We start from the raw sequence: 10600 nt of genomic DNA, 5'->3' as shown, positions 1-10600 counted from the left end.
AATACGCAACTAATTCACTTCAAGCGTACAGATACAGTGCCCACAGGTCTCGATTGTGATTCGACTGAACCAGCCTCATGCCACTTCGAACATGACTTGGCCCATCAAGCATCACGTCATTTCGAATATAACTCGACCTAACGTAACCTTTCGTTACAGGGTACCGAGCTGGCCCATTTAAGCCACCACATATGAGATATTATCCCTTTATTTTATTTTTTTTTTTCCGCAGAAATGACAAATCACGTTTATTTATCTCCCGGAAGAAACAGCCCGAGCCACACAGAAGATAAAGCGCCAACTCCGCTCTGGTGCCAGTAACACCACCACCACCGCCAGCACCAGCGCCACCACCGCCGTTTTCGACCCCATGAGGGCCGCACTTCTGTGCTTTCCAACCCCGTGCGTCAGGCAGCCGTCGCCCAATTTCAACCCCCTCCCCGTCCCGCCTCTCTGCCGGCCTCCCCACCTCGCCTCCGCCGCTTCTCCGAAGACCGCCCGCCTCTCGCTCCTCCCCCGCCGCCGCCGCCGCCGCCGCGGCCGCCCGCCCGGCCTCGTGGCGTCCGCCGGCACGGAGGAAGCCGAGCTGCAACCGCCCGCCGGCCAGCAGCAGGGCGACGCCACCCCCGAGGACTTGGAGAACGTTCGCCAGATCCAAAGGGTTAGGCCCCGTTTAGTCCTGCTGCAGCACATGCAAAGCTATTTAAAAGTGCTACTTTTATAGCCTGCTAGTAGCTTCGCATTCATACTTTTGTAAAAGCAACCGAGTACACTGGAAGCTGCTATAGAAAAGTCTGTTAATTATTTATATTCAACACATCGCTCATGTCTGGACTTGAGACTTCTGATGGCCCGAACATAGAAGTGGATTGGAATTATTAAATGAGAGTAGTTCTACATCTATAGCCTGCTAACAGCTACTTGCTGTAGTCGCATTCCTGCTCCTGTAAAACAACTGATTATTCTAAAATGTATATTAATTATTTATAATCAACACTCTCCTCATGTCCCAAAATGTCTCTGGGCTTGAGATTTTTGGTAGGTCAAAGATGTGGATTGAAATTATTTAATGAGACGAAATTAAAAGAAATTAGGAATTTGGTGTGATTTGAACTCAGAAACTCCTGTTCTGATACCATGCGAAAAAACCGACTACTCTGAAGTAAGTTGCCGCAGAAACTTTATAATTTTTTTTCTCTGTCCAATGCTTTAATGTTAGTGATTGCATTGCTCCGTGCGTAGTGTAGTTTAATGAAGTGTTGTGTGAGTATTGATAATTAGGAGAAGCATCATGTTAAAATCAAAATCTCTCTAGCAGCTTCTCTTTCCCTTTGCAGCAGAATCAGAAGAACCAAGTTAGAGCTTCATTATCTAAGACTTAAAATCTCATTTCTACTTCTTGCTATACTAAAAGTTTTGCATATTTCTCTTAGCCAAACGTTTTATTAGATGCAGTTGCTGCTGGAAGCACAAGTAGGACTAGTAGGTCCTTTTTATTGTCTTCATCTAGCATGAAAAGAAGCCAACTGGAAATGTGGCTTATCTTAAGTGCAAGATTTTTGCACTAATTTTATTTATTGTTTGCAGGTTTTGGAGCTTCTCAAGAAAAATAGAGACATGCTCTTCGGTGAGGTGAGCTCATCTTATTGTTCAATTACGGTCTTCGGCGATCAAAGAAATGTTGCTTATTTTTGATAATAAGTTATCATGGAGATATTGTTGCTAGCTGTCATTCGCATATCCAACATGAGTGTTTTTTTTTATGTATCTTTCAAAATAAAATCACATTATTGAGGAAACAGGACTTTCCATTGCTGAAATGCAAAATTATAAAGAACGTTGCCTTTGGGGAAATAAATTCATTTTGTTTAGATATATACTTATTAGGTTCAATTATATGTTGCCTTCATGTCATCTTAACATCATGTACCAGATAGACCCAATCCACTAGGTTGTAAATAGCATACCATTATTTTCTAGTTTGTAGTAGGTGCTTCTCTATACAGTATGCTATGATTCATAAACACCTAACTATTTATTAATTGCTTCTTTTTAGGTTGATCTTTTTGTTTTTTTGGTTTAACTTTAGTTGTAATATCGCAAGGGATTTCACTTCATCATTGTCTGAAGCTACTTTTGTTTGTAGCCCAAGTAGCGTGAACTTTGAAGTAGCATCAAGCATCTGCTACCGTTCATTGTGGTTGACCTTTATTATGTTCTTCGAATTGCTTGTTGCGGCCTAGATAATTGACTTAAAGCAAGATTAGACTAATAGAGCCCTTCTTTAATGATTTTGCAATTTCTTTCAAGCTTTTAAAATGGATCACATAAAAGCATTAGCGGCTTGCCGGAATGCCTAGGCATTACGACATTTGCCTGCCTCATTGTTGCCTTACTGCTGTATGATGTTGGACTTTTTCTGACTTAAAACAGGACTTGACAATCCATTAAGCGTTCACTGAGCTGTTCAATCTTTTGGAGGCATTATCTCTGTGCTCTTTGTTGTATTCCTATAGAAAATGGATAATGTTTGCTTGTCTTGGTGATTTTCTTCATCTTTCATTCAGATCTAGTTAAATCTGTCTGCGTCATAAGAAGCACAGCAGAAAATACAACTACTTGTTGGTGCCTTGTAAGTAGTAATGTGCATGCTAGATGTTCGTACAATGATTGAATGAATCTAGTCTTCTGAAGGCTATTCTTGTGTATTGAACCGTCTTCACCAAGTATGCTATAGTTTTTGGTCATCTTCTTTTCAAGAGAAACCATTGCTGAGAAGATTTGTAAGCATTGCTGCTGCTTTTTTCTCTGAGATTTAATTTCTTCTTTCGTTCTTGCTATCATATCGCAGGTTAAGCTAACCATTATGATTGAGGACCCTAGAGACATTGAGCGGAAGAGATTGCTTGGCATTGAGGATCCTGATGAAGTCACTCGGGATGATCTGGCTGTTGCTTTGGAAGACGTATGTTCTTCATTTCTGTAAGATGCATAACTTTGAACCCTTTTTCTAGCCACCATTTCAAAATAGTAAACAAAAAATTAAGTTGTCTTACGAGCTTTATATTTTATGATTGGCCTTGGCAGACTTACTTTCCTAATACTATGCTATCATTCTTCTACAGGAATGCTACTCTAAGGGGCTGTTTGGTTGCATGCATTTCCAACTGCATTGCAGATGGAAATGCATGCATCTATTAATATTTTGTTTGGTTTGGTGTAGTTAGGCCCAACTGCTGCAGCTGCATCTGCACAAGAAGGCTTTTTTTTTTTTTTTTCCAAAAATACAAATTTATGAAATCTGATAGGATTTAGTAATATCTGCTAATCAATAAATTTTTTTCATACGCTTCTTATTTTTCAATCTGCTAGTTTAATAATATCTTAATTTTTATTTTGACCAAATTTATAATATATTTAGATTTAAAATTTATTAAATTTATACATAGTTTTATAATATATAAATTATATATAGATATAAAAGTCTTAATTAATAATTAAAACATGATTACGTTGTGAAGAGGTAATCTCACCTTTCTATCTAAAAATTGACAGAATTTATAAATACAAATTTCAACTGCAGACTACCAAATAGAAAAAATATAACTGCAGCAATTGCAACTACATAAAACCAAACAGACTAGGTGTAGTTATGACTGCAGCATTTACAACTGCATGTACTTCCAACTACACTATTTTTGTAACTACATCCAACCAAACGGCCTCTAAGTGCAGTCAGTTGGTCAATATGCATGGTCAATTACTTTAACTGTTGCAGAATTGGTTTTATTATTATTACCAAACTAAACCCTTGTTGGAACTTTAAAGGGAAATGGTATATATCAAGATTAAATAACAGGCATGCATGATAGGTGTGGGTGAGTCAATCAAGAGTTAACGATATAGATAGGGGAATATGTAGATCGTCCTGCTCAATTCTCAACCTATACATGGGTGCTGAAATTTTAATAATTTAGTCTACTTTTGATATTTCACTTTGTTGACGAAGGGAAAGGAGATTTCCTGTACTTCATGTACTAAGCTTCCTGCATGTCCAGTAGACCCCTTATCGGTGAATCTGTCATAGTGGGCTTTCGAAGGGCCCAAACCATGTGTTTTACCATTTGCAGGAAAACACTACTCTATAGACTTCTTTTAAAATTTTGCGGTGCGGAGGTTGTTCAGATTGATGTTTATTGGAACTCAAAGGGACATCACTGGGAAGGCAAGGTTAACAATTATTGTAGAGTTGATATCAAGCGATATCTACAATGAAGTCAATTTTTTCCATTTTCTTCTGTAGGATGATGGAATATTAGTGTTGTTGAACCACGTTAGGATTGTGTTTTAGGATTTCTGGTTGTTAAGGAAAACAATGGAAAACTCTGGGAAGAAAATTCTTGAGTCTTCAAGGAAGAAGGAAGAGGGAGGGAACAGAAGAGAGACTTCCTCCTCTTTTGTTGTTATAACCTTGTATAGCTGTTGTGAGAGGTATAAATAAAGAGGATAACTGCTAACCTCTTTTCTTTGTAACCTCTTCACATTTTTAAATGAGTATTTTAATCTCTGTATCGTTTTCAAATTCTAGTCACAATTCAATCGTTTCAATCTCTTACCACATCACTCAAGCGAGAGTCAATGGATCAGATTGCTTTTAGCACTGTTCAATCATGTTGCTACATTTGTTGCCCCCTTCTCTGATCATGGTATGTGTAATCTTTCATTCACAAAACAATAGAGTGGTCCGGCTGCAAAGCACAGGGCCTTCACTAATGCTTGAATAATTGCACCGACTTTTGTCAATTATCAACACAACCTAAGAACTCTATTCGCATCGACATTAATCGCTAAATTAAATGCTCAGCAATATAAATATTTCTCTCTTGACCCCTTTTAATTAGTTGAGAAATGTGTAAGAGTACCTATTACCTAAACTAGAAGGACAACCAAGTAGTTATCTGCAATAGTGGATATCTCCTAAATATACCGTAAGAAGCCACTAACAACCTTATATAAAGTATCCAGCCACTTCAATTTGGATGATTCAACTCAAGCAAACCGTTTAGAAATAAAAGATTTGTTAGAATTTATCAATTGACTTTCAACTCTTTTCATCCTTGTACTCTTTGTCAATTCAACTTCCCTAAATCTCCTGTGGCATTTATTAAGTGAATAAACTAGACTAGCTGTTAAAGAAACTGTGGTATGATCTCGTCTCATAATTTAAGCATGACGACTGCATGTTAAGTTCATCCTACAACCTCTCAATTCTATATCATAGAAATTTTCTCTTTCTCTCTCATTAAAAAAGAGAAATAATGATAGATGAATTGATAGGTTTGAAAGTGCATCTCATGCTGCATTATGCATTATGCATACCTAATAGAATTAATAGGTTTTTAGTAGATATCCATTTTACACTATGTACTATTTGTAGCGCAAGAACCGGCATGTGACTCTTGCAAGATGTGAGCTTTATACTCTTTCCTAGGAAACAATAAGATCCTAGAAGAGGTCCAGAAGTTCCACCAATCTTGACAAAAATGAAATGCTATTTCCCTTAAAAAGTCTAATAGAGGTCTAACATGTGTCAATGTCTGGTGCATTTCCAGTGAGTAGTGAAAAGTAACATCAGTGTGCTGTTATGGTATTTGCTAGCCACTAATAAATTTTGTGCTGATATTTTATAGGTAAATGAAGGGAGAATTCCAGAGAATCGAAATGCTCTGCGGTTGCTTGCTAAGGAGATGACAGAATGGCCTGACCTTGAGGTAACAGTATGATCTCTATCTCCCTGATGTTAGATTGGACAGCTTATTGCCTACTTTCAGCTTTTCATGTAATGTGTTCCACTTCCACGTAACTTGATAATGATTATGAATATTGCTCCACCAATTTGATTGTACAGGTTGAAGCACCAAAAAAGAAGAGCAGGCCTAACAAATCTCTTTATGCAAAAGCTACAGACACAGGAGTCGATCCTAAAACGGCTGCGAAGAGACTTAACGTTGACTGGGATTCTGCCGCTGATATCGAATCTGACGACGAGGCGGCTGACATAGAAGTGCCCCCAGCTGTGGTATTTATCTTTTTCTTTGGCTATTGGGTCTTTTCAAAGTATTGATCTTTTCACAATTCTGCTCATTCAGTTCAACTTTTATTGTTTTCAACTTTGACAAACTCCTATTATATTGGCTGAAATGGCCCAAGTTATGACAAATCAGTGCATTGGAGTTATGATAGCAGCACAATATGAAGTAGCACGATATGAAGTAGCACAATACGAAGTAGCACGATATGAAGTAGATACTTTTATCATATTTGACATTTTTTATAGAAGCACAATACGAAGTAGCTACTTTTTCATAGCATTAATGTTACCTTAAATCGACGAAAGTGCTAAGTCTTACTACGATCCCTTCAGTTCTTCATATTCTTTTATCTTTCTGAAAGCTTGATATCTTTTATACCAATATGTGAAGCCCTAATCTGTTGAAACCATTGAAACTGCCGGATTGAAACGAAGAACCCGACTCCAAAAAGGAGACTACATATGAGATTTCAAACTTTGACCATCTATAGAATCAAAAGAAAATGATGATAGTTGACTCGGCTGTTCTTACCAAAGTTCCTGATCTCCTGGTTGTCTTTGGTTTACATCGTTTTCGTTATTTCATGCAGGGATATGGTGCTCTTTACTTGGTGACTGCTTTGCCGCTTGTGATTGGAATCTCTGTAGTCCTGATCCTTTTCTACAATTCTCTTCAGTAAAAGCTTGGGTATTTTTTTTTCCTTAATTTGTTTCTACTCGTAAATTTGATCATTCTTAATCACTTTGTGCATCTTTGGTCATGCTATTGTCACTATTTCTTTCCTTTTGGCAATAATAGAAGTAAATTCATATCTATTTTCATACTAAAAGAAACATGAAAGCTTGCATGTAATTGCAACTAACATGCTTCAGCCAATTCTGAAGTATATTAGTTTGATATTATACTTTTGCCACTAGTGCCTAATGGTTGCACAGCCGAGCTGCTTTTTTTCCCCCCCTCCCTTGTGGGGTGTGAGGGGTGGGGGGTGTTGGATTATTTGCATTTTTGGTCTGTGTGCTTGTTCGAAAGTTTCATTTTGGCCCCTGATTTCGAAATGGACAAGAAGCACCTTGAACTTATACAGCATGCTCCATCCAAGCCCTTTCCATCATCTGCGGTAAGGAGACCGGTGGCAATGCCGATGTGGGTGCTGTAAATTGAAGGGTTTATCACATTATTTGCCACTGCTCTTTTTGTAAAATTTCACTTTCCCCCTAACTTTCAAAATGGATAAGAAGCGCTTATGAACTTATGTGACTGATCCAAGCCCTTTCCATTACTTCCTTTAATGGAACTAATAAAGTTGCTTTTTAAGCTTACAGCTTCGTGCAAAGAGTTCACCTAATTTCATTTTCGCAATTTACAGATTTGTTTCTTATTTTGCTCCCAAAAAAAAGCCATTTTCTCAAACTTGGGCTAGCGGTAGGCAGGGATAAGTTAGGTAGCTTGTAGGGAGAACATTGATTGCAATATGTTGGAAAATTGGGCGAAGGGATGGTCCGTAAGTGGAGGATTAGCTATTTTCTAGTTGCTTTGGCAGTGAGACCCTGTAGCACGAGGGTTAGATAGTGGGAGCCCTATTAATGAGAAATGATGAAGATGGCTTGAATGGAAGTCTTATATATAAGACTTCAACATGCTTCTTGCCCCTTTAAATAACTCCGTGGGCGCAGTGAAACTTTTAAAAAAGATAACAAGAGATAGTGCAGTTTATGTTGAGAGTCACAGGTAAGATGTTGGAAAGGGCTTGGATGGACCCCTTTTTACAAGTTTAGGATGCTGCTTATCCATTTTTAAGGGCCTGTGGGCAAATTTGAAGTTCGCAGGCCAATGGTGCAAGCAATCGACTGTTTCTTTCCTTTCTCTTCTTCAGCTGTAAGTCATATAAATGGAAAATGCAAGTTATTTTTGTGTTGGACTGATAGTATCATTAATATAAGTGGCTATCTATGCCTGCCTCGTGCTTAGGTGGCAATCTAATGTCAAGAGGAAATCATTTCAGAAAGCAACAGATAAGCATATAGCTTCTTTGCACTTTTTCATTTGCTGTTTGCTGGGAAAAAGGGCTGAAGTATTTCCTTTTTTTTTTTTCGTAAGAAAAGAATCCAGAGGTTTGTTTATTTCATAAAGAAGCAAGAGTACTATAAAAGACTTTGCGAGGAGGTTATTTAAAAGGATTGTCGGTGAACTTTATAGGTAGAGAGCTTTCCGAGTCGAAAAAAGAGTTTGATGCCAAGTTGACCGACAATCTGCTCCCAATTGTGTATCATTGAATATAGTGTCAATAACTACCCCGTCCCTCCTCTGAAGAATGGTTTTACAAGTCAAAATAATGTGCATAGTGCTCCAAGGCTGCTACCTGTCATTGATGCAATAAGTGGGTAAATTCTATGCTAGACTTCAATGACCACCTTATGATTCTGCAACTCTGTTGATATCTTGATGGCCTCTAGTATTGCCTTAAGTCTCGGCCGCTATGGTTAATCTATTTTTGCTTGTAAAAGCTCCTGCGACTATTAAATTCAAAGGAAAATGGCTCAAGTTGCAAAGATAGCGTGCAATTCATCTAAACTGAACATATTAAAACATGCAGAAGCTAAATTCCATATTGGAGCTTCAGATTTTGCAGCTCAGTATCTCATTGAAGCTTCATGTTACAGCAGAAGCTCCAATTATTTCTATCTGCCACCCACTCTGGTAGATATGACTACACAAAGCAGAAGCAGAAGCGGAAGCTAGGCCAAGTAGGCACTAAGTAGGCAATATGAGCAGTTTAGTTGTTATGATCAAGTTTATTTCTTTTGTACCATTAGATCCTGAATTATATGCATCAAATGGAATCTTCGAAGTTTGTCCTTCATGCTCGGGCTTGTTTTTATGTCATTTGAGTAGAAATTGTTGGTTCGTGAACTCCTGATTACTGCTCTGCATGTTCAATATATATATATATATATATATATATATATACATATATATATTGTATTGAACATTATCACGCCTCTTGTTACTTGTAATATCACAAGTTGCTGCTCTAAATGTTCGAAACGTATTCTTTCAAGTATTCTCATGCCTCTATTGTTAATTGCAATTTGATGCCATGTGCTAACTGTTATGTGCTGACATTGGATTTTCGTTATTTGATTCTGTTTTTGCACAGTTTGCTCATGAATTCACAATTCCTAAACTTTCTAAATGTTGTTCCTAGTGTTTTTTTTTTTTTCCATTGCATTTCAAGTTATATGATATGCTTGCATTGCCTTTTGGAGATCATTACTCAGAACTGATAAATTCTTCAAATTTGGAGATGTTATGATTATGTTGAGCCAAGCTTATGGTGCTTTGGATTTCATGTTTCTGATTGGCTCATGCTACATGATCATACTTGTAATTCTTTACAGTACGCCAGATGTAAAGCTATGTAAGAAAAAGAAGACTGATGATTCTACTCTTAAGATTCATGATGAAGCTCACAGCATGCCTATTTTTCTCTACTTGTCTATTTTGTATGTCGACCATGTTGGCCTAAAGTGTACGATAAATGGTAAATGAATAATCTGTTATATTATCGACTTACGATAGCTATGATCTATCTGAAACTTAAATTATAAAATAGTCCTATTTTTGCACTAACCTCTCAGCCTTATTTGGAATATGTATGGTACCAACTTATCAATGACATATGATTATGATATGGCAAGGTGCTAATGTTCATCATGGAAAACCTTGTATTTTATACAGCGGTACTCATGACTTGATACATGCTGCTTCTTTAATATTTTTATTGATTTGTACTCTTATGTCTGTTTCTAAGACATCTTGCTACTTGCATCCTCATAGTGAATGCTTGATTAACTAACCGTTTTTAAAATCGATGCTGTATCTCTTTACTAGTCACAGATGTCGAAGGTGTCGATGATTATTTTGGAGAGATGATGGGTTCGTTCGAGAGTTATTGATATGCTACTGTGTTTATCTCCTTACTATTGATGTGTGTGAATTTACTGATCAGTGTATGTGAAGTTTTAGGCGTTTCTTCTTCGTTGTCTTCTTCATCATCACGATCATCTTCTTTTTCTTGAGATGTATCATGTACTTGTTGGAGTTTAGAATACCTGATCGTTATATGCATGCCATTTAGATTATGATTTACGTAGTTAATTGATTTTATTTGCTTTGGTTTTTGGTATATGTTTTATGGTAGCTGTGCTAGTATTTATTTTTAAATATGATTTATAAACTTCATTTAGGGCCATTGGATTCTTGGGTGGCCCAAACTTAAATGGACTTTTTCTACATAGAAAATTCATAATATGTAGAAGTGACTTGTACACTCCACAATCTTCAAGTCGCTTGCTTAGGTGATAAAGAGAGTGGTTCCATCCACTAATCACACACCTGCGCACGGCACGAGCACAAGTCGAGCTATGCACGGTCTCGACTTTTAGGTTTGGTTTACTTACATGTAAATCTTATCTTCTTATTTTTCGTTTCAGGCTACTTAATTTGTA

At 37.3% G+C, this 10600-nt stretch overlaps 1 protein-coding gene across 1 annotated transcript; it reads left to right on the top strand.

Moving 5' to 3' along the window:
* On the top strand, positions 239-10241 carry LOC109709349 (protein CHLOROPLAST ENHANCING STRESS TOLERANCE, chloroplastic). The gene is made up of 7 exons (XM_020231539.1): positions 239-661; positions 1588-1632; positions 2852-2965; positions 5691-5771; positions 5909-6079; positions 6682-6779; positions 9984-10241. The coding sequence occupies exons 1-6, from the start codon at positions 371-373 to the stop codon at positions 6769-6771; spliced, it is 792 nt and encodes a 263-aa protein (XP_020087128.1). The 5' UTR covers positions 239-370; the 3' UTR covers positions 6772-6779; positions 9984-10241.

Source organism: Ananas comosus, linkage group 4 (genome assembly GCF_001540865.1).
Source record: "Ananas comosus cultivar F153 linkage group 4, ASM154086v1, whole genome shotgun sequence".
In the NCBI taxonomy this organism is placed as follows: Eukaryota; Viridiplantae; Streptophyta; class Magnoliopsida; order Poales; family Bromeliaceae; genus Ananas; species Ananas comosus.
This window is presented reverse-complemented; position numbering and strand designations above follow the sequence as displayed.

What these genes read in the sequence shown, in the direction of transcription:
- LOC109709349 (XM_020231539.1), top strand. Translation starts at nt 371, where the DNA reads ATGAGGGCCGCACTTCTGTGCTTTCCAACCCCGTGCGTCAGGCAGCCG. An exon ending in CAGAATGGCCTGACCTTGAG is followed by an intron (nt 5,772 to 5,908) that starts GTAACAGTATGA and finishes TTGATTGTACAG; the next exon opens with GTTGAAGCACCAAAAAAGAA. An exon ending in TAGAAGTGCCCCCAGCTGTG is followed by an intron (nt 6,080 to 6,681) that starts GTATTTATCTTT and finishes TATTTCATGCAG; the next exon opens with GGATATGGTGCTCTTTACTT.